Here is a 27,326-nt window from a genome sequence, read left to right on the forward strand (position 1 = left end):
TACTTAAAAATGTTAAACAGTATTGAAAAGACTCTGAGCTTAACCATCTTCAGTACATCTCTTGATTCATTCTCAGTAATCCAGGTACACAAATCCACAAAGTTGAATCAGTTCATCTGGACACGAGTTTGTTGTAGAGATACTCATCCAAGTGACTTCTTCAGTCTGAGCTGGTGGTGAATACCCCAACCTTATATGCAGACGATTTGCATAACGACCGATCACCGCCCATTGCATAACAATGAAACCGGTGAAACTAAACAGCCAATGGCAGAACGGATGGCCCAGCATAGAAGATCGACTCCTTCTGGACACTCACCTGCAAGCCAGCGGGCACTCATTTAATGATGACGATGTGCAGATCCCTGACGAGGAGAAACGCTGGTTTGAATAAGATGAGATATAATTTATTTGTCATATATACATATACAGATGTACAGTACATTGAAATTCTTTCTTCGCATATCCCAGCTTGTTTGGAAGCTGGGGTCAGAGCGCAGGGGTCAGAGCACCAGGGTCAGCCATCGTACGGCGCCGCTGGAGCAGACAGGCTTAAGGGCCTTGCTCAAGGACCCAACAGTGGATGCAAAGCAGAGCCTGGATTTGAACCGCCAATCTTCCGGTTGATAGCCCAAAGCTCTACCAATGGGGAGTCAAAGAGGCCATCTATGTGAAGAGGGAACGACCATCCCTGAACCGAGGAGGGGGCCTGAGAGTACATCTCTCATCATCTTACAATGGCGTAATAGGAGCTATACCCCAATCATGTGTGAAAGTGATTAATGGTCATTGTGATTTGCATATGGACTTAATCACCGGTTTCATTGTTATGCAAATCGTCTGCATATAAGGTTGGGGTATTCACCACCAGCTCAGACTGAAGAAGTCACTTGAGTGACGGAACGTATCTCTACAACAAACTTGTGTCCAGATGAACTGATTCAGCTTTGTGCATCTTCAGTACAGAAATGACTCATTTACTGTAACAATGTTTATAATCTGTTTAACTTCTTATAATTGTTCGTTAATTATTTAATAGTCAAGCAAAATAGGAATGCCATAGCACATTAATACTGTTGAATTATTGCAATTGAGCGTCATGCTGCTTATTTGCTGAAGTAAATTCAAATAAAGAAATATTCTGTAGACTGGAATTGGAAATGATTAAATTATCTGCTTATGTGCTGCATTTTGACATAATGTGCAGTTCTGTTATTTCAGAATTATATACAGAAATTTTCAGAAAAATTGAGACATTTCGTAAAATGCAATAAAAAACATGAATCTGGTGGTTAATGGTTAATTCTCTTGATCTTGAATTTAAAATAAATAGACATTGAGTTCTCTGTGCCAAATATTGATAATAAAAATTACTGTCTAGCCTTTAATCAGGGAATAATCAGGTGTAAAAAATGTCGACATCTCTCATGGTATGGGGTGCATAAGTGCCAACAGCTTGGGTGACTTGTATATGTGTGAACTTACCACTGATGCATTGGGATTTTAGAGAGACATACACTTTGTAGTTCTACAATTACTGACTGTAGTCCATCTGTTCCTCTGCATACCTTTTTAGCCTGCATTCACTCTGTTCTTCAATGATCAGGACCCCCACAGGACCACTACAGAGAGGTATTATTTAGGTGGTGGATCATTCTCAGCACTGCAGTGACACTGACATGTTGGTGGTGTGTTAGTGTATGTTGTGCTGGTACGAGTCGATCAGACACAGCATCGCTGCTGGAGTTTTTAAATACCGTGTCAACTCACTGTCCACTCTATTAGACACTCCTACCTAGTTGGTCCACCTTGTAGATGTAAAGTCAGAGACGATCGCTCATCTATTGCTGCTGTTTGAGTTGGTCATCTTCTAGACCTTAATCAGTGGTCACAGGACGCTGTCCACGGGGCGCTGACAGTGAGGTGTATAAAAACTCCATCAGCATTGCTGTGTCTGATCCACTCATACCAGCACAACACACACTAACACACCACCACCATGTCAGTGTCACTGCAGTGCTGAGAATAATCCACCACCTAAATAATACCTGCTCTGCAGTGGTCCTGTGGGGGTCCTGACCATTGAAGAACAGGGTGCTGTCTCTGTCTTAACTATTTCATATTGCAGACATCAAATATGCATATTAATTTAGTCATGAAAACATTGGAAAATTTTATTTGCCCTTTGTCAGTTAAATAATTACACAGTTATTATCTGTTAACAGTGATTTCATTGAATTAGCTGGTAATAATAAAAATAATAATACATTCATTTTTTCCAAAATACTATATATACCATAATTTCACTATATCAGAACAATCTCAAGTACGTAAAAATCAAGGAGTCAGTGAGCATTTCTCAGTGCCTGCAAATTCAACAGTAATGATCTAAACATTGTAAACCAATATCCCCTTTGTCACTGACAGTAATTGTTTATATGTGTCTTGATATATCCCACAACTGTCCTTCTTGGAATGATGAGTCAGCGTGGCCATTTACAATCACAGTAAGTTCTCATACGCAGAATGACCTCAGTGCTTTGCAAGACCAAGAAGCTACAGAAGTCCTTAGGACTATACTGACATTAAGAACTCGAAACCCAAAGCTTAGAAGATGTACAGAAAGTTCTTTGTCTGTATCATCACCTTTGGCTGGATTACTTTAACTGGTCAGGTTGTATGACCTCAGGAACTTGATCCTGGTCAGGTTTAACCTGTGTTCAGGATTTAGATTACATTTATATTGTTGGTATTTAGCAGACAATTTTATCCAAAAAGACTTACAGTATACCATCTAAGCAATTAAGAGTCTTGCCCAAGTTCCCAATAGTGGCAATCTGGCAGTGGTGGGATTTGAAAAAGCATTCTTCTAATGACTAGTCCGGCACCTTAACCACTAGGCTACAACTGCCCTACCTGAGGGATGCCTTACCTTAACAAGGCACCAATCAATCGCAAAGCAACACACATGAATACAATGCTAATGACATAGAACAAATAGGTATATACACTGATCAACCATAACATTTGATTCTACACTCACTGTCCATTTTATCAGCTCCACTTACCATATAGAAGCACTTTGTAGTTCTACAATTACTGACTGTAGTCCATCTGTTTCTCTACATACTTTTTTTAGCCTGCTTTCACCCTGTTCTTCAATGGTCAGGACCCCCACAGGACCACCACAGAGCAGGTATTATTTAGGTGGTGGATGATTCTCAGCACTGCAGTGACAATGACATGGTGGTGGTGTGTTAGTGTGTGTTGTGCTGGTATGAGTGGATCAGACACAGCAGTCCACTCACTGTCCACTCTGTTAAACACTCCTACCTGCTTGGTCCACCTTGTAAATGTGAAGTCAGAGACGGTCGCTCATCTATTGCTGCTGTTTGAATTGGTCATCTTCTAGACCTTCATCAGTGGTCACAGGACGCTGCCTACGGGGCGCTGTTGGCTGGATATTTTTGGTTGGTGGACTATTCCCAGTCCAGCAGTGACAGTGAGGTGTTTAAAAACTCCACCCATACCAGCACAACACACACTAACACCACCACCACCATGTCAGTGTCAGTGCAGTGCTGAGAATGATCCAACACCTAAATAATACCTGGTCTGTAGGGGTCCTGAGCATTGAAGAACAAAGCATGCAAAGAAACAGATGGACTACAGTCAGTAATTGTACAACTACAAAGTGCTTCTATATGGTAAGTGGAGCTGATAAAATGGACAGTGAGGTGGTTTTAACATTATGGATGATCAGTGGATATATATTTTTGTCAGATTTTGACAAAACATTTTATTGAATTACCTGTACATGTACTGAAAGGGTTTGTAGGGTTAGTTGTACAGTAGTAAGTGATGCTTTTACTGCTCTCTACTGAAGCTGGGAGTAAAAACATCACCAAGTGGATCAGACACAGCAGTCCACTCGCTGTCTGCTTTATTAGACACTCCTACCTAGTCGGTCCACCTTGTAGATGTGAAGTCAGAGACGATCGCTCATCTACTGCTGCTGTTTGAGTCGGTCATCTTCTAGACCTTCATCAGTGGTCACAGGACGCTGCCCATGGGGCGCTGTTGGGTGAATATTTTTTTAGATGTTTAAAAACTCTATCAGCATCCACTCATACCAGCACAACACACACTAACACACAATCACCATGTCAGTGTGAGAATGTACTGAGAATGATCCACGACCTAAATAATACCTGCTCTGTGGTGGTCCTGAGCATTGAAGAACAGGGTGAAAGGGGGCTAACAAAGCATGCAGAGAAACAGATGGACAACAGTTAGTAATTGTAGAACTACAAAGTGCTTCTATGTGGTCACTGAGGTGGTTTTGATGTTATGGCTGATCTGTACATGTACTGACAGGTTTTTTAGGGTTAGTTGTACAGTAGTAAGTGATGCTTTTACTGCTCTCTACTGAAGCTGGGAGTAAAAACATCACCGAGTTGTAGTAGTACAGTGTGTTCACTGCTGTGAAAACGCCACCCCGGAACCTGCATACTGAAAGCCCGGCCGCTTGACGAGAGCGCCAGTACGTCGGAATCGCTGGTTTTGGGGCTACGCCCACCGAGCTCGCTGAACCGAGGGCAGGCAGGCAGAGTGTTAAAATGGCGCACAGCTGTCGGTGGCGGTTCCCTGCTCGACCCGGAGGGAGCAGCAACTCGGGCGCCGGGAGAAAAGCGGGCCGGGTCCGGGTCACGGCTTCACTCCGGAGCGGCTCGGGGCCGGATCGGAACACGGACGGTCTGGGACCGGGCTTCGACGCGGCGCTACGAGTGTCCGATGCGATCGGCAGCAACCTGCAGAAATTTCGGGATGTTTTGGGCGAGTCGAGCGGCTCCAGCAGCGGGGAGGTAAGCTGGACGTTACCTCGGCTGATCCTTCTGTTCTGCTTTCCTGATCGTGTACGGGAGATGGCTGGAATAGCTCGGATTGTTCTGCTTACCTTGACTGGGTGTACAGTTATTTTGCTGCGTAGCTCGCACATGCCTCCCATCCATGTGCTGTTTTGCTTTCTTACTTAGCTTGCTAGCTGGCTAATCACAAGCTGGCTAATATTGTGAGCAACTTGCACTGTTTGGAAAGGGTTATATATGTTTATTTCACATACTTGTACTGCAGATCATATATCATATATATCATGATGCACTAGGGCTTGTATAGACTGGCCCTTCTAGTCTACATCCTCAATGTTTTGACAGTAGAACCGTAGACGACTTGAACACTTAGGTCTTGTTATTTAGCTCCTTTTTAAAGCTTTTTATGTCATATCTAAAAGAAAATGCACGCTTTAAATAGTAAAAAGCCTAAAAACATCTCATACATTATATATCAACAAGCTGTATAATGTAAACATTTAGCTTACCTGGAAAGAATACACGAGTGAATCCATCTAGTCCCAGAACGCATACTACCGTACTAAAAAGCATCAAAGTAGTACGCGACTGTATAATATCGTTGTATGTGTGGTACTATTTTGACATACTACCTAGTACGCTAGTATGCATTTTAAACAGCAGCCTGTGCCTTGTTTTGAAATTAGCCAACTAGCGTTAACGATAATACCACCGTAATAAACGTATAATAAATAAGTCATTACTTTTTACCTGCAACTGTTGTGTATACATTGAATTAAAACTCTTATTTTTAGGGGTTTCTAGTCGAACACGTTTGTTTATCGTGTTTGCTACTTAGTTTGCTAAAGTGGGTGCAGGTTCACAGTCGTTGAGATCAAAACAAGCCAAGAAGACGGGTTGACTCAAACCGTGTTCTGTAATACAATACAGTCCTAATACAGACATTTATGTGCTGTACTATTTTGACATGTATTTCTAATACACTAGTGTGATGTTTAAGACGTAGTCTTGATTTCGTTTTAAAGCTAGCGGACTAGCAATGACGCTAGGCAAACACCTACATACATAGATAGGGTTGAATTATTATATCACAAGTTAACCTTTTGAGTCTGTAAAGTCACGATTTTACGGGACTTTTAGTCTAATTTGGTAGATTGCACTTAGGTTTGCCTCTATGTGTGGTGTTTTACAGCCTTTAGAACAAGCTAGCGTTTCAAGTCGCATACTATCGTACTAAAAAGTGTGTAAGAATGGTAAATATACTGTTGGTGCTACGCGCACTATGTAGTAATGTAGTATGTTTTGTATTTTATCTCTACGTTATCACCAATTACAGCATGTTGCACGTTAAAATAACGACTTTACTCATATATTTAGTTGAAATTGAGTGGTTTGCATGTTCTAAGCGGTTCACTAATGTGAATTAGCAAACTACCGAAATCGAACAGTGTGTCAAAATAGAAAAGACCCAGTTTGTAATCTGCATACTGTTTAGCACATTAGTATGCGAATAAAAGCGGCCCCAGGCTAACTTGAAAACTGACTTGCATCCCTTCCCTGAAGTCTAACGGTGTTTATTCGACTGTTTTGTCATTTCAGTATCGAAACTTTGCTTGTGGTGAGTTCTGGAAATCACCCGCAGGTTGAAAATATGTCTTACGAACGTCTTTTTGTAACCGTATAAGTAACTCGCCCGGCCTTTTTTTGATAGCTTGTGATGCTAGCTTTGATGTAGCACGGTTCTTGTATTTTTCAACGGCCGCTCAGGCCGCATACTAACATATTACTTAGTATGTAAAATAGTAATCACTGAATTGGCGGTGTTCTGACTGTGTAACACACTAACATACTATGTAGTAGAGTAGTACGCTCAGGGATGCAGGCTTCGTTCGAGTTTTTCAGCTATTTTACTTATTATTATTTAGCAGCATAGCACGACTTTTTGCTTTTTTTAGTTTTAATATGCGTATTAGATAAATATAAAATCAAGCAACAAGGTTTAATTCTGTTAACCAGGTAATGCTAACGTTGTTAGCCCGTTAGCTTTTGCTGATGATGCACAGGAACAGGGAGGAGGTGGACATGTTTTTTTTTCTCCATACGTATTGCGTAGTACCAAAACGAATTCGATAAAAAATAGCCACAAAAGTGCAAAACGCCGCATTAAAAACGGACAAGGGAAGCAATGTTGCTGTAAATCAGTGATTAAACTGATTATTTCAGGTACAAGTATGTTTGAATAGTGAAAGAGTGTATTAGCAGGAGCGCGGTAGCTGTGCGTGTGGGGGTGTGTACTGACGAAGCAACTCCATCTTTTCTTCAGTGATGAGCACATGGATTATTCAAACAGGAGAGGAGGGGTCGTGCACCATCACACTCCACACATGTGCTGCTGTATGGGAGATAAACAGGGACAAACATGGCAGATTGGTACTCAGTAGGGCTGCAACTATCGATTATTTTTGTAATCGAGTATTCTATCGATTATTCCAGCGATCAATCGAGTAATCGGATAAGAAATACTTTTGCTTTAATAAAGAGCAAAAATAAATACATATAAGATTAAATAAGACGCGTCTCTTAAAACAAACTGCACATTTTTATTCCTTGCATACAGTACACTTTAAAGCAGGGGTGTCAAACTCACGGCCCGCGGGCCAGATCCGGCCCGCCAACGTCATTTTATGTGGCCCGCGAGAGCTTAAACGACTGTACGATTGTTGTGATGGTTCGAGTCGTTACAGAGACGCGCTTATAATTTAATGGGACACCTGCGCCTTTAAGTGCAACTGTTGACATTGTAGTCATGGCAACTAACTCTGACCTTCGCTGAGAAGCCATGTGACTTTTACGGCGAAAGAATGCGGGTAGTAATGTAAACAATAATAATAAATATAAATAATTATCTTGCAGTATAATACCAAAGCATTGTCTGTAAGTAGTGTCGTTTATATTCTCAGTTGTTTGTATATGTTTAGTGAGTACATCACAGCGTTTTAGTTACAAATTTACCGTAATTAAATACAATTGTTAGCGCTATTTTACGTTTGGTTGAATCTCATATTGTACCAGATGTAACACTTGACTACAGCTGTGTGTTTTTACTGTATTAAGTTCTTTATTGTTTGTATTGTTTGTATTTTTACTTCATTCTGGTGCACACAGTGTATCACACAGCTGGGAAGCAAATAAAACCGACTGTATTCTGAAGAGAGCTGTCTGTCTGTCTAGCTGAGCAAGGGGGATAAACTATTAGTGAGGGCAGAACAATTGTCTTAAAATACACTGTAAAATCCTACATTAACTGCATCTCTCAAAATGCATGCTGATTTTGTGACCTGCAAAGTGACACATCCCGCCAGTAGATGATGTTAAGAAATATTTACACATGATCCTAAAATGTACAAGAAGATAAGTAAGAAAATTAAGCAGAAGGAGGAAATGTAATGAAAGTGAAAACAAGTTTGTGCTTCAGGAAGAGAAAACGGTGCGTCTCTTGTGTTATGAGGCCGCGTCTGTGGTAAAGGAGGACAATATAAATGCAGAATTTAGCCTCCAAGAAAAACAACAGACTGCAGTCTCAGCAGAATACGTTACAATCGGCCCTTTGAGGGCCACAATAATGCTGATGTGGCCCTCGGTGAAAATGAGTTTGACACCCCTGCTTTAAAGAGAACATTTTTGAAATGCAAAAACAAATACATCAAAAATAAATCAAATTATCTTTAGGCATAAATAATAATAAACAATAATACATGAACATTGCCTCGAATTTGTGCAACTTTCAGAACTAAAGGTTTCAGCCACAGCTCACACATACCATAAAGCTTTAATATTTTGTTGGGAGGTTTTGTGGCATTTGTAGGAGGTTCTGCGTTTTTGTGCGTGTACGTATGTGTTTGCCTAAGTCTTCCAAAAAGCCTTTGGTGCTTGCAATGAAGAAAAGTCAGCGTATCAACAAGACGCTCTGATGGTGTGGATGTTGAAATTATCTCAAACTTTCTATGGTTTTCTCTGTCCTGTCTTTCCTGTTCGCTATTTTCTCTCTTTCTATATTTTGCAGTCCGCGCTATCAAATCTCGGCTGCGTCCTAAATCGCTACGTTCACACTGAACAGTACGCAGGAGCGGCGAGCGTGTCCAAATACGTAGTATTCGTTCAACTGTACGCAAAAAGTACCCGGTTTAAGTCCTGTTCAAGTATGAGATTTAGGACGCAGCCCTTGACTTCTTCACGTCACCTGCCCACAGCGTGAACACGTTGTGCAAAAGTGAAAGTCGTCCGTGCGAAACACCGTGAGCTGTATGTAGTTGTATGGAGTAAACGATGCCTCGATGCAAAACAATTTGAATCGATGATTTTTAGTAATCCATTTACTCGAGTTTCTCGAGGAATCGTTTCAGTCCTAGTACTCAGATCGACTTATCTCCTGCTTCCTTTACATGCTTAGCATCATGAGTCAGGGTGGAGACTTGGCGTGCGACCGTTTAGAGGAAGCAGACCTGTTTCTAAAGGTTAAAGGTTTATTTACATAATGTAGATACATCGATCAGCCATAACATTAAAACCACCTCCTTGTTTCTACACTTACTGTCCATTTTATCAACTCCATTTACCATATAGAAGCATTTTGAAGTTCTACAATTACTGACCGTAGTCCATCTGTTTCTCTGCATGTTTGTTAACCCCCTTTCATGCTGTTCTTCAATGGTCAGGGATTGAGCAGGAGCAGGTATTATTTAGGTGGTGGATCATTCTCGGCACTGCACTGACACTGTTGTGTTGGTATGACTGGATCAGACACAGTATTGCTGATGAAGTTTTTAAACACCTCACTGTCACTGCTGGACTGAGAATAGTCCACCAACCAAAAATATTCTAGGCAGCGTCTTGTGACCACTGATGAAGGTCTAGAAGATGACCAACTCAAACAGCAGCGATAGATGAGCGATCGTCTCTGACTTTTCATCTACAAGGTGGACCAACTAGGTAGAAGTGTCTAACAGAGTGGACAGTGAGTGGACACAGTATTTAAAAACTCCAGCAGCTGTGTCTGATCCACTAATACCAGCACAACACACACTAACACACCACCACCATGTCAGTGCAGTGCTGAGAATGACCCACCACCTAAATAATACCTGCTCTGTGGTGGTCCTGTGGGGGTGGATGACTTTATACATCTACGCTTCCAGTTTGTTTCCGTGTTTTTGTTATAACGTCGGTATAGCAATTAAACTGAAGTATTTTTGCCCCGGTAGTAACATCGCTTTTGTTTTTGTGTATTTTTCCCACCATACCGAGAAAACCTCTCATCTGTTAACACTGTTATACTAACACTACCTGGTTAACTAGTGAGCTGTATCTAATCTACACAATATCATATGATTTGCTGCCTATTGAAGCCTACAGCTGTTGTATTAACTGTGCTACGGTATGGCATTATATGAAAAATCCATACCGTACAAGGAATCAAAGCCGGTACACTGAATGCACGGTCATACCGCCCAGCTCTAATGTCAAGATACAGAAACGCCCAGAATTGATACGAGTATGTGGACCAAGGGTTAAAACAACCTAAAGTTAGTCAACAGATCAGGCCCAACCATCTGTAGCCAGTTGTATCCTAGTGGTTAAGGTACTGGACTAGTAAGAAGAAGGTTGCTGGTTCAAATCCCACTGCTGCCAGGTTGCCACTGTTGGGCCTTTGAGTAAAGCCCTTAAACCCTAATTGCTTACATATACTGTAAGTTACTCTGGATAAAAGAATGGGATTTCTTTTAGTTTCAACAACCTTTTTATCCTGGTCAGGGTTCACAGCACTGGGTACAAGGCAGGAATACCCTGGACAGAGCAGGACTTTGGCCAACCCAGGAGTTGCTAATCATGTCTGTGTAGACGGCCGGTCGGCTTATTGTGGGCTAGCTTAATAGGCAGCTGAGCCACCTGAGTGCCATGTGAATGGGATTACTTCTTTTAATACCGTTAAATAACCAGAATGAACCCTGTAAAATTCAGTGAATTATTTGAAACTCATTTTGACAGCTTGTGAATAGTTTAGTTTTATTGTTATATGTTGTTGTTGTTATTGTTATAAATGTTGGGCTGACAGTAGGTCCTCATGTGTTGAATGCAGCATATATGATCAGCATAAATACCTGAGTGACTTTGATAGGGCCAAATTATTATGGTCACATAACTGGGTTGAAGTATCTGTGAAACAGCAAGGCGATAACAGGGAGCCCTAGTAAGTACCCACCGACAGTGGTCCGAGATGGGACAAGCCATTAACCGCTGACAGATTGTTGGGCGGCCAAGACTCATTGATGCCAGAGAACATTAAGGTCATGGTGTTTGTTTTCAGAAAATATTAATACTGGTGATATAAGGTGCATTTGTTCACACGGTGAAGTGACCAGGATGCCTTGTAGGATGGTCGACCGAACTATGTAAAGATCCCACAGATTCCTTCAGATGATTTGTAGTCAATGTCTTAGTGGGTCAGAGTTTTCAGTCTATCTATCTATCTGTCTGCCTGTCTGTGTGTCTGTCCGTCCGTCCAGCCATCCATCCATCTGTTTATCCATCCATCTATCTGTTTATCTATTCTTCCATCCATCTATCTGTTTATCCATCCATCTATCTGTTTATCTATTCTTCCATCCATATATCCATCCATCCATCCATCCATCTGTTTATCCATCCAACCACCCGTCTGTTTATCTATCCATCCATCCATCCATCTGTTCATCCATCCATCCATCCATCTGTTCATCCATCCATTCATCTGTTTATCTATCCATCCATCCACCCATCTGTTTATCCATCCATCTATTCATCTGACTATCTGTTTATCCATCCATCCGTTTATCCATCTATCCATCCATCCATCTATCTGTTTATCCATCCATCCATCCATCCATCTGTTTATCCATCCATCCATCCATCTGTTTATCCATCCATCCATCCATCTGTTTATCCATCCATCTGTTTATCCATCCATCCATCTATCTGTTTATCCATCCATCCATCCATCTGTTTATCCATCCATCCATCTATCTGTTTATCCATCCATCCATCTATCTGTTTATCCATCCATCCATCTATCTGTTTATCCATCCATCTATTCATCCGACTATCTGTTTATCCATCCATCTGTTTATCCATCCATCCATCCATCCATCTGTTTATCCATCCATCCATCTGTTTATCCATCCATCCATCCATCCGTTTATCCATCCATCCATCCATCCGTTTATCCATCCATCCATCCATCCGTTTATCCATCCATCCATCCATCTGTTTATCCATCCATCCATCTGTTTATCCATCCATCTGTTTATCTATCATCCATCCATCCGTCCGTTTATCTATCCATCCATCCATCCATCTGTTTATCCATCCATCCAACCATCCGTCCATTTATCTATCCATCCATTCGTCAATCAGTTTATCCATCCATCCATCTGTTTATCCATCTATCCATCTGTTTATCCATCCATCAGTTTATCTATCCATCCATCTGTTGATCCATCCATCCATCTGTTTATCTATCCATCCATATGTCCATCTATCTATCTGTTTATACATCCATATGTCTATCTATCTTTCTGTCTGTCTGTCTGTCTATCCGTCTGTCTATCATCGAAAAATAATCAGGAATGAATCTGTTTTACATAAGGTTCAAATAAGGTTAACACAGTAGGTAGGGCACAGCAACAGGGTCTAAGAAACTGGGTTCAAACCTCATCTCTGATATCTTTCTGTAAAAAGTGTGACATTTTGTTTCTGACTTTTTTCTGGATGCTCCAAATGAATAAGTGAGTAAACAGATGTGTGGTGTCTCTTTGTTCATGATGTGTTCCTGTCTTGTAGTTTTTGTTTACAGACTGTGCTGGAAACACTGGGAAATCATATAACAAACGGGCTTAAGGAAATATTAAGCCAGTCTATTAGTAAGCACCATTCCTTCCACTAAAATATACCAGACATCAGCACATTTTTTTTGGATTTTTCCACTTTGACTGTTTGGAATAAAAGAAAATCAGTCCAGTATTCTTGACTGTCCATCTGCTCAGGACGGATTCTAAAAGTGCACTGGAGTTAAAAAGAATAGGATATCCCAGTGGAGCTTGTGGCTTATGGTAGTTGCATACACAGCGCTATGATTTCATTCATGCGCGTGGCCAGGATTGTTCGCGCTCATCACGGCCTGCTGAGCTCACCGAGCTGCTAGAGGCCTGCATAGTTAGCAGACAGAAGGGTGCTGAACATCTAAGTACTGATCTTAAATCCTACTGCTTGGTTCTGTTGGGTTCTGGGTAAATGGAGTCTTTTACCATCTACTGTTCATAATATTGTGAAAAGATTTAAATGACAGCATTAATCCAACACTGACATCCCTAGTTTCTTCTGATTGAACACTGCTATATGGACTAAAGCAGTGCTTCCCAACCTTTTTGGACCACGGACCGGTCTCATATAAAATATAATTTCACGGTCCGACGGGGGCGGAGGGACTTAGATAGAATAGAAGTAGAATAACTATACTGCTCACAAATAAGCTCTTTTTGCTGCAACAAGATGCTGCTTCCACCTGGGGGTGATATGAGACGATAAACTCCCATGTGTTGGAAATAAAAGCAGTGTTTTCTTGGCTGATGTAGCGATTTCTTATTATCTTTTTAACTTGACAGCATTACTCGAACACTGACATCCCTAGTTGTCTTCTGATTGAACACTGCTATATGGACTAAAGCAGCGCTCTTCAACCTTTTTGGACCACGGACCGGTCTCACATAAAATATAATTTCACGGACCGTCGGGGGCGGAGGGACTTAAAATAGAATAACTATACTGCTCACAAATAAGCGCTTTTTTTCCCGCTGCATTGAGATGCTGCTTCCACCTGGGGGTGATATGAGATGATAAACACCCATGTGTTGGAAATAAAAGCAGTGTTTTCTTGGCTGATGTAGCGATCTCTAATTATTTATTCTTTCTGTGCGGCCCGGTAATAAATGACCCACGGACTGGTCCACGCCCCTGTGGCTGGGAACCTCTGGACTAAAGCATTGGGACAACAGTTGTCAATGCGCTGGATGCTGCATTCAAGCCTTACATCACCAAGCACAATGCCGAACGTTGAATGGAGTGGTTTAAAGCACGCCACCACTTGACTCTAGAGCAGTGGGAATGTGTCCTGTGAGGTGACAAAGTGGACTTCTCAATCTGGCAGGCTGATGGACGAGTCTGGGTTTGGCAAATGGCAGGAGAACGCTGGTTGCCGTAACTGTGAAGTATGGTGACGGTTGGATAATGCTATGGGGTTGTTTTTCAGGAGTTGCCCCTTAGGCCCAGTGAAGGAAAATCTTAATGCTTCAGCTTACCAAGACATTTTGGGCAGTTTTGGTAAGACTCTTTTCTGTTCCATTGTGACTGTACCTCAGTACACAAAGCAAGGTCCATAAAGGCATTTGGTGTGGAAGAACTTAACTGGCCTACACCAGTCCCGACCTCAACCCTTTCAAACATCTTTGGAATGAGCTAGAACGGATATTGTGAGCCAGGCTGTCTCGTCCAACATCAGTGTCTGACCTCACGAATGATCTTCTGGATGAATGGGCAAAAGAAACACAATGAAACACTTCAAAGTCTTGTAGAAAGCCTTCCCAGAAGAGTTGAAGCTGTTATAGGTGCAAAGGGGGGATTCCATATTAATTCCTAAGGATTTAGAATGGGATGTTGTAGAAGCCCCTGTTGGTGTAATGTGTCCCAATACTTTTGTCCATATAGTATAAACTACAAATGAAAAATCTCTAAGCAATGACAGTGCGAAAAAACAGTAATAAAAAGCGGATATAATTTTGCTCATGATATTATATGCGCATGTTTAGCACTTAGATGCCGTGGGATGCATTACGAATGTGTAATAACTGCATTATGACACCCTAAATTCACCACAGTAGTAGCAAACCACAGTAGTAGAGACGCAAATACTAAAACCACACTTAAATTAGCAGTTAGCTTGAATTAGCAGAATATGAGATACAATATTTTGTGAGATGGGATGTAGCCAAAATGGGATGGCAAGACATGGCATGTTTAATTAGTATATTTATTAATATTTATACGTTTTATTGTGGTATTTCTAAAGGTAAAAGTCTACAAAGCGCAAGTATAGATAAGTAGTAACAGAGCACAGAAACATCGTCTCCCTGCTATGCTATGCTATGCTAACAAACACTATAGCTCCACTCAGAAGTCTATAGCTAGTCTATAACCGATAGCCTCAAGCTGTGGATAAGTAGTAACTAAGCAAGTTTCTTAAAACAACCAGTATTCCTTTCATGCTATGCTATGCTAAGCTAACAAACACCGTAGCTCCACTCAGAAGTCTATAGCTAGTCTATAAATAACAGCCTCAGCCTGTGGATACATAGTTGCTAAGCACAAACAATTGTAGTTTCTTAAAACAACCTGTCTGACTGCTATGCTAAGCTAAGCTAATAAACAATGAGGCTGTACTTAGAAGTCTGTAACTAGTCTATAGCCATTAGCCTCAAGCTGTGGAGAAGTAGTACCTGAGCATATAAATACTGTAGTTCCTTAAATCTGCCTGCAATGCTATGTTACGCTAACAAACACTGTGGCTCTTCTTTGAAGCCTATAACTAATGTATAACTGATAGCCCCAGACTGTGAATAAGTAATAACTGAGCACAAAATTGTAGTTTCTTAAAACAAGCGGTCTGCGTGCTATGCTATGCTATGCTAACTAACACTGTAGCTATACCAGAAGCCTATAACCAGCCTATAACCAATAGCTTCAAGCTGTGTATAAATAGTGTTCGAGCATAAAAACTGTAGTTTAAAAAAAAAAACAAAAAACATCTGCCTGCTATGCTACGCTAAGCTAACAAATAGCCTCAAGCTGTGGAAAAGTAGTAACTGAGCATAAAAAAACTAGTTTTTAAAAAAAGTTTCTTAAAACTTCCAGGCTTTCTGCTATACTGTGCTAAGCTAACCAACAATGTAGCTCTTCTCAAAAGCTTATAACTAGTCTATAACGATAGCCTCAGGCTGTGAATTAATAGTAAGTGAGCATAAAATACTGTAGTTTCTTAAATCTGCCTGCAGTGCTATGCTATGCTTTGCTAACAAACACTGCAGTTTCTTAAAACAACCAGTCTAACTACTATGTTATGCTATGCTAAGCTAATACTGTAGCTGTACTCAGGAGCCTATAACTAATCTATAACCAATAGCGTCAAGCTGTGGATAAGTTGTAACTAGGGATGTAACGATGTAATCTGTATTTGTGCTTATCTTTTATTTATCTAAATAATGAATGTCCTTTTATTTCTGAGGTAGGTACACACTATGCCAAATAGTGCTTATTGTGTAAAAAAAAAACTTAAATAAATTTAAAACATCCAACATTATATAAATAAATGAATAATACAAATAAAGAAGGTATCCTCGCATAAATAAATTTGGCTGGAAAATTCCGAACCTGGCAACTTTGTGAAGTGCCATCAACCAGGCGAGGTGAATAGCGCCAGCGCCCTCTACTGTTTGAAGTGAATATCGATTCATCTTAAATGAATAACCGATTCGAATTGTGGCACATGTGCACCGATTTTCAACCGTCTTGTGGTGCATCGTTACATCCCTATGTACTACGACAGGGTATTTTCACGTGTGCACATTTAAATCTAAAAATTTTCTATTTCTTGGGATGGCAAGATGTGTGAACGATATTAAATAAAAAATTCAGGTCGCTGGTGGATCGTGTTGTCAGAGCCACCATTCGGCTTCCTCTTAGTTTTCAGACTGAGCACTTTGCCAGAGCAGAATGAAGATCACTATCAAGGCCTCACACAAAAGAAGAGCTGAATAGATACTGCAAATGAATGCTTTGCTCCACTGGTTTCAAACGAATGGTGTAGCTTTCCTTATACAGAGCAAAAAAAAGGTCCAGCAGGTGTTTGGCCTATTTATGTGGAGAGGACCCCGCCCCCCCCAGACAGCATGTGGATCATAGCAGGAAGCTTTGTGTCTGCTTTTATCCCAGACTTTAAAAAGCGCGGGTGGCTGAAAGAGCACAGGCGAAGATATCAGAGGATGAAGGGCAAAACCCTCCTCCCCTTGGGATAGCCTTGGGAGGGAAGCGGGTGCAGACCCCTCCCTCCATGGCTTTATTTAACTTTTTTTTTTGTCACAAGAGTTTTAGTCTTACTTTAGGGGGTAGGGGGTAGGGGGTTGGTTTGGAGGCTTTGTGGAGGCAACAACCATTTGAGTCCTTAGAGCTGTTGTCTTTCTTCATTTTTATGCCCCCTCATTACACCTAACACACAGCGTGGTTTTGTTTTTATAACGCCTCTGTCTTAAAGCCACAGCTCTCCAGTTGCGTGGGCGTTAGGTGTTGGAACATGCTCTCTGTACAGACTCGGAGCTACACGATAACTGGTACATCAGATGCATGAGGTTTATTTGCATAATGTAAAGGGAAATTTCTCCAGGTGCTTTTGAAGTCATGAAGGGGCGAGATGATGGCCAATCAAAGTCGTCAGGAATTTCCCTACTTTTATGAGGTTTTGTTGGGGGAAACAACCAGAGTGAATTTTTTTTACACCCTGTTCTTTTCATTTCTAGTGGTTAGTTATCTTCTTAGCATTAGCAGGGCTCTAGACTAACTTTTTGCACTGGTTGCACTGGTACGCCTAACTTTTTTTCTTAGGTGCACCAGCACAAAAGTTAGGTGCACCCTAATTTTCAACTGCATCGCATTTAACACCTTAGTTTTACAGGTTCACTTGTTTTTTCGCTGTCCATATAGGCAATATTGACTTGTAAATGATTAAATAACAGTCTGGTCAACATGGCCTCGTCTGTTGATGTTTGTTGCTGTCTGCCGCTGAAAGGCAGTGGGGAGAGGGGACCCATGGGCAGTGCATTTACTGCGGCATGTAATGTGTTTTATAGATGCATTGTGCTTTTCATCCTTTCAATTCAAAATGTATTAGAACCAGTCACAAATACAATTTTGACGGCCATGGTTTTCCCATGCTCTTTACAGTTAATTATAGTATTATAATCTCATTATAGTACACTATTATAAAAATTATAACAATAATAATAGCGTATATCTATTCATGTATGTATGTATGTATATATATATATATATATATATATATATATATATTTTTTTTTTTTTTTTTTGTGTGTATGGGGCTCTAGTGTTAAGAGTGTAATCTTAAATAAAGTGCATTATATTATCGGCTTTACTGGATCTTTTACACAGATTCCCAAAATCGATTGCGGTGCACTCATTGTGTATTTTGATTACATGTATTCTAACACTTCACTGTCTTTTAGTTATTTTTATATTTTACTTAACGAAAATATTATTGTGTTTTTACTTTCGCTATCGTCGCACTTAACCGCTAGCATTAGCCTATTGCTACTAGAGGGTCGGCTCACCACTGTTACGGGTCTCTTGCTGTGTGGTGATGAATGTGTGGGAATAAAAGCAAACGACAAGGTAGACTTCACTGTAACGGTTTAGTCAGGACTTCAGTAAGCGTTACAACACTTTAAACTGCCTAGCTCCAGAAACCGAACTTTTATACTTTGGCCGTCCGGCGAGTCTCATATACAAAACTAAACTAACTGAACGTCCGGTGCTGCATTCTGATTGGTTGAGCTGAATGTCGCTCACATATCACCGATACAATATTGTCCCGCTCTTCACTGTCTCTGATTGGTTTAGACCATGATATGGGCCTAATGTGTGTCTGTTGTTGAACCACGGGAAGACTTTCAGAGTAGCGGAGACTTTTTTCCCCTTGAACTGCTGGTCGCACCGGTGCGACCTGAGATTTTTTTTTAGTCGCACCATTGAGAAATTAGGTCGCATGTGCGACCAAGGTCGCACTCTAGAGCCCTGATTAGATTGTTTTGAGAAGTATGAGCTTTCTTTTACTACGGAATCCAAATTTGTGTGCCTAAACATGCTATAGAGCCATATTAGATAAACTGTTGTAGAAAGACTCACCATCAGGCTGATTCTGGCCCCAAGTACAGAATCAGAAATACTATGGAAAAGCTATTGAACAACAAAAAGGGAGCAGAAACACACAATAAGTGTGATAAATACTAGTAATTAAAAAGGAATGTATTTGTTTTTTTCAATTCCTAGTAGAGGATTTAACACAGAGACTAGAGAGTAAGAGCAATAGGTGCAACTGTGACCTGGTCAGCAGCCAGCTACTCGATCCACCAATGTACTGACACATAATCACAGCCCTGTGCTGCTCTCTGAATCTAAACTAAAGGAAAAAAGGAATGGAAGAAGCAAATCGATTTGATTGAGGGATTCAGTAGTGGAAAAACAACTGCCTTGGAAAACGCTAGTCGGCCACCGCTGAGATTTGAACCTTTGTTATCAGTCGGCAAGACGTATAAAAGGGAAGCGCTTTGCTCTTTTTCAGTTTGACCGTTGTACAGTATAGCCCCCTGACTGTTGGGTGGTCATTTAATTTCTAATCCACTTTGTGTAGTCCTGCTTGTAGGAAAGCTTGAACCTCAGCAGACAGGCAGGATCGGAAGAAGTAAACCAGGGAGTTGACTCAATGAACCGATTCAGGGGATTCAGGGATTCAGTAGCGGAAAAATAGCTGCTTTGGGAAATGAGTCGGCCGGACGTCTATACAGACATGATTGACTCTGTCAGAGGGGAGGATGTCTGATGCCCCGGGATTGATTGTCGCCCTGTCTAGGGTATTCCAGCCTTGAACCCTTGTGTGCGGTTTAAAACTTATGAATGGTTTATTTCTAAAACAGTTAAAATCAAATCTGTGAATCAGAGGGAGGAATTTTTAATCCCTGTTCTATTGTATGATGGGGTAACAAACCGTACAAAGCAACAGATGGGCAACAGTGAGTAATTGTATGCCCAAAAAGTACATCTATACAGTGTTTAAACCTTTTTATAATTCCGATGCAGACATAGACGCATGTAGGACTAAATAGTAGGGATGTCCGGGTCGATCAAGGCATTTTTTAACTGATCGATATCAGCTTCGCTAAGGCCGATCCTAAGCCCGATCCTTCGTTTTACTTCAGCATGTCCGCTGTGTGGAAATACTTTAAATTGGAAAGTGAAACAAGTCCAACAGCGAAGTGTAACGTCTGCAATGCGAGCGTTTCACGAGGCGGTAGGAGCAGAGCTGCGTTCATTACTGTAGGATTTTACTATTTATATGGTGTGTGAGTCCAGGATCACTCCGGTTTACAAATCAATATCTTTTAATCCGAGTATGAAAACTTCAGGACCATAACGTACAGCTTTTACGAGTTTACGTGTTACAAGACTGAACGACATCTCAGTATCAAGCGCTCTGATCGGCTTAGTTATGTAACCGAGCGTCGTAGTGATGCACTTGCCTAATAAAGAAATAAATACACGGTATATTCACAAATTGTCAAGAGCATAGCACTTTATTAACTTCTTCTGTTACGGTACCGAATAGCGGACAGTTAGTCATCGCGTTAGCCAAGCACGCTATTACATGCACTATGGAAGCCCCAAAGGGTCAAAACACACTCACTTCGCGTAGAAACGTCCATCAAACCGTTGTCACAATACAACCACAGAAAAGTTTGTTACAGTTACAACACGCATACAAGTACGGTGGCTCATAAGAAACAAACCAGATATCATTTAACCAAACGATCTACAATTACTACCAATTTGATACGGCACCTAAAAAATAAACACTCAGTCGAATACAGCGAGTTTATTATTATGTGATGTGATGAGGAACCGGCTGTCCGCTAACACGGCAGAGATGCTGATTTTCCTCAAAAAGAACCTTCACTTCATTTTGAGTGTTTTAGTTTTACTACTACAATGCTGCACTAAGTTTGTTTACTTTTATTTTGTAAAAATAAAAGAACATTAATCCAGTGTACATGTTTAACAACTGAATAGCTCTGCAGTGCTGTAGGAAAAGCTATTGCTTAATCTGAATAACTGTAATGTACTTGAAGTGTGCACTGTGTGAACAGTATTATCTAGTTCTTATCTAGACAATATCTAGAAAATACAAGTATCGGTTTCGGGATCGGGAACAAAAAACGTGATCGGGACATCCCTACTAAATAGGATCCAACATAAAGGATTTGATCTAATCCAGCAACAGCTGTCAAAACTCTGGATCCCTATGGTTTAAAAGTAAAAGTGGGTTCCACATTTCATATATGTTCTGTCATGTGTCCGGACGTTTACATTTAATGATCTGTTACGCTGCTTGATGTGGATTTGTAAGTCTACAGTGATTATAGCGTATAGTACAGTACAGTAGCATAATAGCATAATAAGTGCTTTCTTACAGGGGTATAGTTTTACTGCACGTGCCAGTTTCTGCCTAGTTCTCAAGTTTATTGCAGTGTCTCACTTTCCAGGGTCCATCTAGCGACCATCTGCTCAGTATGAGCTACACCATGACCCTATGTAAACAAACAGGCTGCTTTTAACCTTTTGTTAACTAAAGTGGACAGATGGCCCCAAAGGGAAGCACTTTGCGCTTTTTCAGTTTGACCATTGTATAGTTTGATTAGCCCCAGACTATTGGTTGGGCATTTAATTTCTAATCCACTTTGTGTAGTCTAGCTTGTAAGAAAGCTTAAACCTTGATGTTCTGTTAGTGTTTGTTATGGCAGGCCATATTCAAATCCGTTTGCCACACTCTGGACCTTCCAGTTTTCCACTCAGACCAGGTGTCTATGCGTTTGCCATTCGCACGGACACGTTCCCGCGCCCAGCATCTCCGAGCTCTATAACCGTGGGCGTTGATTGGGCATCTCGGCCTGCAGCGAGGAGTCAGAAACTTGTCGTGCGTAGGCGGTGTTGTTTAGATTAGCTTTTCATTCGTGCTTGTCAGCGGCGGAGCTTTTTTTTTTTCATCTCTGCATCTGCAGCTACTCTGTGGTCAGAGCAGCACCGTGCCCATCTTTCCTCCTCCTGCTCGCCTCTCTCCTGTCGCTGGATATTGTTTACATCTTGCAGTTTGTGCCATGTATTGTGTGTGTATGCTAAGTGAGAAAGCGTGAGAGTGCGCCTGGGGCAGAGTCGCGCTGTCACCACTGATGCCATTGTGACTCAGAGCTGCAGTGCTACATTACTACGTAACTACAATTATTAGATGAGGGTACTTTAAAGCAGAAGAGGGTACTTTTACTACAACTCAGGCAACACAAACAACGCATCAAAACGAAACGCAAAACAAAATATGCTTAATAAAAATGGTGGCAATCTGGTCCCACTGTGGTTTACAAGGACGCTCAGGTGGCACAACGCTGGGATCTTGAATACATCGTATCGAGTCTTGGCTCTGCCTGCCGGCTGGGCTGAGTAGCCTCATGAACAACAATTGGCCTGTTGTTCAGATAGGGGTGGGATATTATATTCATTCGTAACTAATGCAATTACGACCTCTGCTGGCTGATTGATGACGCCTGCACAGAGACGGGAAAAGAGTGCTGTCAGGGTGTGTCTCTCCGTACACAGTGCTGATCCGGAGTGCACTCGTCAAAGTGTAGGGGACAAAATGCATACGGCTGCTGTTCACGTGTCGGAGGGGGCGTGGGTTAGCTTCGCTCTCCTCGATCAGAGCGGGGATCGGCATTGGTGGAGAGGAGAGCTTAAAAGACGTATGGTTGTCTTAAAATACACCATAAAATCGTAAAATCGATACATAAACTGCATCTTCCACAATGCATGTTGATTTTGTGACCTGCAAAGTGACCGCATCCCGCCACTAGATGGCAGTTTACCATGTCTGCCTTTATACTGGAGCGTAATGCAAAATATCCACATCATTTTTGTAAAAAATGAATAAATAAATAAATAAACATTGTTACACACAGATCCACATATGCAAAGCTTAACATGCAGTCCATACTGACCAGGATGCTAGCCCACTACTAATTACACAGACATGGTTGGCTATGTCTGGGGAGGGTGATCATACAGCATAGCCAGTAAGAGGTGCACTTGTCAGTGCATTCTCAGTGCTGGTTTCAAGCCCAGATAAAAACGTAGGGTTGTGTCAGGAAGGGTGTAACAGTGTACCCTCTACGTCTTAGGATCTTGATCTTTTCCTCTTGCCATCTGTGAGTTCAGAGACTCCTATAGGGCAAGAGTGTTGAAGTCGGCACTCTATGCAGGCCAGTCAAGTTCTTCCACACCAGACACACCCAACCATTCCTTTATGGACTTTGCTTTGTGCACTGGGGCACAGTCATGCTGGGGACTTCAAGGGACTTCCCCAACCGATCACCACAAAGTCTGCAGCATGCAATTGTTCAAAATGTCCTGGTATGCTGAAGCATCAAGATTTATCTGCACGGAAACTGAGCCTAAAAAAAACAAGCCTACAGTATTATCGCTCCTCCACCAAACTTCACAGCTGGCGCAATGCAGTCAGGCAAGTGATGTTCTCCTGGCATTCGCTGATCCCAAACTTGTCCATCAGACTGCCACATAGAGAAGCCCAGTGGTGGTGTACTTTACACCACTCCATCCAACTTGGCATTGTGTTTGGTGATGTAATGCAGCTTGCACGCAGCTGCTCGGTCATGGAGACCCATGCCATGAAGATCTTGGCACTCAATTCTTGTGCTGATGTTAATGCCAGTCATCGAGTCAGCACAACGTCGGCAGCTTTTATGCACTATGCGACTCAGCACTTTATATGATCTGCCACTGGGGCTGAGTTGCTGTGGCTCCTGAACACTTTCACTTTTAATAAAGCCACTCACAGTTGATCGTGGAATATCTAGGAGGGAAGGAATTGCACAGACTTACTTGAATTTTTTCTGTTTCTCCCCTAATCTTGTCGTGTCCAATTACCCTGACTGCGTCCTCTATACTGATTTGACCCTTCACCGCTGACTGAGGACGCCTCTCAACCGACATACGCCCCCTCCGGCACGTACAGTCAGTACAGACTGCATTTTTTACCTGCACGAGTCGAGTTCATACACCGACGGGTACTATGTACGGAGGGCCGCACCCCCATCAGCATTATTCTTCAGCCCTGTGCAGGCGCTACAGTTACACCAGTTATGAGGACCTATGATCTGACTTTTTTACCCTCTAACCCTGAACAACAGCCAATCGTCGTTCATGCTGCCGCCCAGCCTAGTCAGAAAGGCAGAGCTGAGATTCGATACGATGTATTCGAAACCCAAACTTTACCGCTGCGCCACCTGAGGGGCTTGCACAAACTTACTTGTAGCAATGGTGGCATCCCATTACAGTACCACAGTCAAACTCAGTGAGCCATTTAGAACGACTCAGACTTTGGCTAGACTGGTTTTATACATCTGTGGCAGTGGGACTGATTAAAACACCCAAATTCAATGATTGATAGGTGTGCCCCAACCCTTTTGATGCCCTGTGCAAATTGGCAATCTATCTAGAATGTATTTTTGTCTTAAGTCCAGATGTGATTTAAGTAAGATAGTCTCCTTGCTTTGGAATTATGACCTACCTACACTTTGGTGACAGAATTAGATCAGATGAACTATCTCTGGCTTTCGGGATGTGTTACAGCAGTATCCCTAGAGGTAGGGATAAAGTAGGCTGTAGGGAGTGTGTGGTTATATTCTTGGCATGACGTGCACGTCTAAATAAAGATTTTATTAATCTATTGTTTAATTTCATGCGTAGAAAATCTAAAGTGGTGCATCGGTTGCTCGGAGATTGAAGGAATTCCTACAGATTCAACCAGTTCTTGCAACGTTGTCCACTTTCTTCTGGACAGGAATGAAGAGGCCTGGGAAGGGTGGTCATACAGCCTAGCCATTAAGAGGTGCACTTGTCAGTGTGTTCTCAGTGCTGGTCCCAAGCCCAGATAAAAAGTAGGGTTGTGTCAGGAAGGGTTCAACAGTCTTAGGATCTTGATCTTTTTCTCTTGCCGTTTGTGAGGTCAGACACTGGATATTGGACGAGAGAGCCTACCATTGTAGTTCATCCCAGGGGTATTCCATGGGGCTGAGGTCAGCATTCTATGCAGGCCAGTCAAGTTCATCCACACCAGGAGCATAGAGATTGGGGCGTACGCGAACCCTTCCTCACACGCAAATCCACAGAGGAAAACAAATCCCATTGGTCTACTAATATTGTATAAAAAATAAGTCTCATGAGATGCCCAGGTGGCGCGGCGGGATAATCCTCTAGCACACCAGCGCCGAGATTCTGAGCTCCCGGGTTAGAATCTCGGCTCTTTTACCGGTCAGCTGGGCGCCCTTTAGCAGGCACAATTGGCTTCCAGTCTGCTGGGTGGGAAAGACCGGACTAAGAGGTGGGGTTATCAACACTGTGTAAGGACCTTGCTTGCCCAGGGCACCTGTACAGAATGGAGGAGCATAGAGATTGGGGCGTGGCTCTGGGGCGTACGCGAACCCTTCCTCACACGCAAATCCACAGAGGAAAACAAATCCCATTGGTCTACTAATATTGTATCAAAAATACATCTCATGAGGTGCCCAGGTGGCACAGCGGGATAATCCTCTAGCACACCAGCGCCGAGATTCTGAGCTCCTGGCTCTGCTACCGGTCGGCTGGGCGCCCTCTAGCAGACAAAATTGGCTTCCAGTCTGCTGGGTGGGAAAAGACCAGACTAAGGGATAGGGTTATCAACACTGTGTAAGGACCTTGCTTAGTGGAGGCGCGCAGAGATCGGTGTGGCTCTCCGCACCCGAAGCCTTGAATAAGAAGGGATTGGTGGACTGCGCACACGTCGGAGGGAGTGAGTGTCAAGTGAATATACGCCCTCCTTGGACGCCTTTGGGATCCCCAAGAGCGGATTGGCTACGCTAAATTGGGAGAAAAGCGATTGAATTGCATTAAAAATAAAAGTTAAACACTCTAGCATAACAGAGCTGACATTTCGAACTCGTCGGTTCAAAACTAAGCTCTGCCATCCTGTACGCTGGGCGGCTACATGAACAACGATTGGCTGTTGTTCATACAGGGTGGGAGCCAGACCCGGGACCTCATAACTGATGCAGTTATGACCTCTGCTAGCTGATTGATGGCGCCGAGAAATAACGAGTTGATCAGGGTGTGGCTCTCCAAACACAAAGCTGATCCGCATGTGAACTCGCATCATGCGGGTGAAAAGATGCAGTCGGCTACTTCACACGTGTCGGAGGGGGCGTGTGTCAGTCTCGCTCTTCTCAATCAGGAGTGGAGATCAGTATCGATACAGAGGAAGTGTAATGCAATCGGGTATTTGGATACGACTAGATTGGAGGGACAATGTGAGTAAGTGAATTGCTGAGAGTTTTCCTGCCCTGCAGTCAGTTTGTAGGTGGCGCTGGACAGCATGCTGACGTGGCGATTGTCAAGGTCTTACCGAGTCATAAGATCTGACAAGTACATGAATCACCAGCAACGCATCTATAAAATCTGTGTTATGCGGACGCGTCAATGAATAAATTCAGCTAATTGCATCTCCACATTGATTTTTTTCAGGAAGATGCATTCGGAGGCTTTGGTACGGTCACTGAAAATGGAAGAATACAGAGTCCAGAAAGGACCTCGACAGGTAATGAGTCTTTAACTTCTGAGTCTTCATCTTCTGATTTTAATTAGTCATAAGTTGCAATTTACTGCTTAACACCAGTAATTATTTTATTACAATATCCTTACTAATATAAGCTCATTGTGATCCTTCACGATTGCCTTTAAATGATGTTGGACCCAAGCGGATCTTATACTGCCTCAATATTCAAGTCATTTTTCTCTCTAAATATACACTGATAAGCCATAACATTAAAATCACCTCTTTGTTTCTACACTCACTGCCCATTTTATCAGCTCCACTTATCATTTAGGAGCACTTTGTAGTTCTATAATTACTGACTGTAGTCAATCTGTTTCTCTACATACCTTTTTAGCCTGCTTTCACGCTGTTCTTCAATGGTCAGGACCCCCACAGGACCACTACAGATCAGGTGTTGTTTAGGTGGTGGATCATTCTCAGCACTGCAGTGTGTGTTGTGCTGTGCACTCACTGTCCACTCTATTAGACACTCCTACCTAGTTGGTCCACCTTGTAGATGTAAAGTCAGAGACGATCGCTCATCTAATGCTGCTGTTTGAGTTGGTCATCTTCTAGACCTTCATCAGTGGTCACAGGACGCTGCCCGTGGGGTGCTGTTAGCTGGATGTTTTTGGTTGGTGGACTATTCTCAGTCCAGCAGTGACAGTGAGGTGTTTAAAAACTCCATCAGCATTGCTGTGTCTCATTCACTCACCAAGTAATACCTGCTCTGTAGTGGTCCTGTGGGGGTCCTGACCATTGAAGAACAGCATGAAAGGGGGCTAACAAAGCATGCAGAGAAACAGATGGACTACAGTCAGTAATTGTAGAACTACAAA

The 27,326-nt window shown here is 42.2% G+C and overlaps 1 protein-coding gene across 4 annotated transcripts in view; it reads left to right on the plus strand.

The window, feature by feature from the left end:
• The first annotated feature begins 4,619 nt into the window (after nucleotides 1–4,619).
• LOC134334567 (complement C1q tumor necrosis factor-related protein 5-like) overlaps nucleotides 4,620–27,326 on the plus strand; it is a 77,557-nt gene continuing 54,850 nt past the window's right edge. For all 4 annotated transcript variants that reach the window (XM_063016930.1, XM_063016931.1, XM_063016932.1 and 1 more), the window contains exons 1-2: nucleotides 4,620–4,865; nucleotides 26,418–26,490. In XM_063016930.1, coding sequence (XP_062873000.1) covers nucleotides 4,620–4,865; nucleotides 26,418–26,490 — 319 coding nt within the window. The remainder of the gene's footprint in view (nucleotides 4,866–26,417; nucleotides 26,491–27,326) is intronic.

Source organism: Trichomycterus rosablanca, chromosome 20 (assembly GCF_030014385.1).
Source record: "Trichomycterus rosablanca isolate fTriRos1 chromosome 20, fTriRos1.hap1, whole genome shotgun sequence".
NCBI classification, from domain to species: Eukaryota; Metazoa; Chordata; class Actinopteri; order Siluriformes; family Trichomycteridae; genus Trichomycterus; species Trichomycterus rosablanca.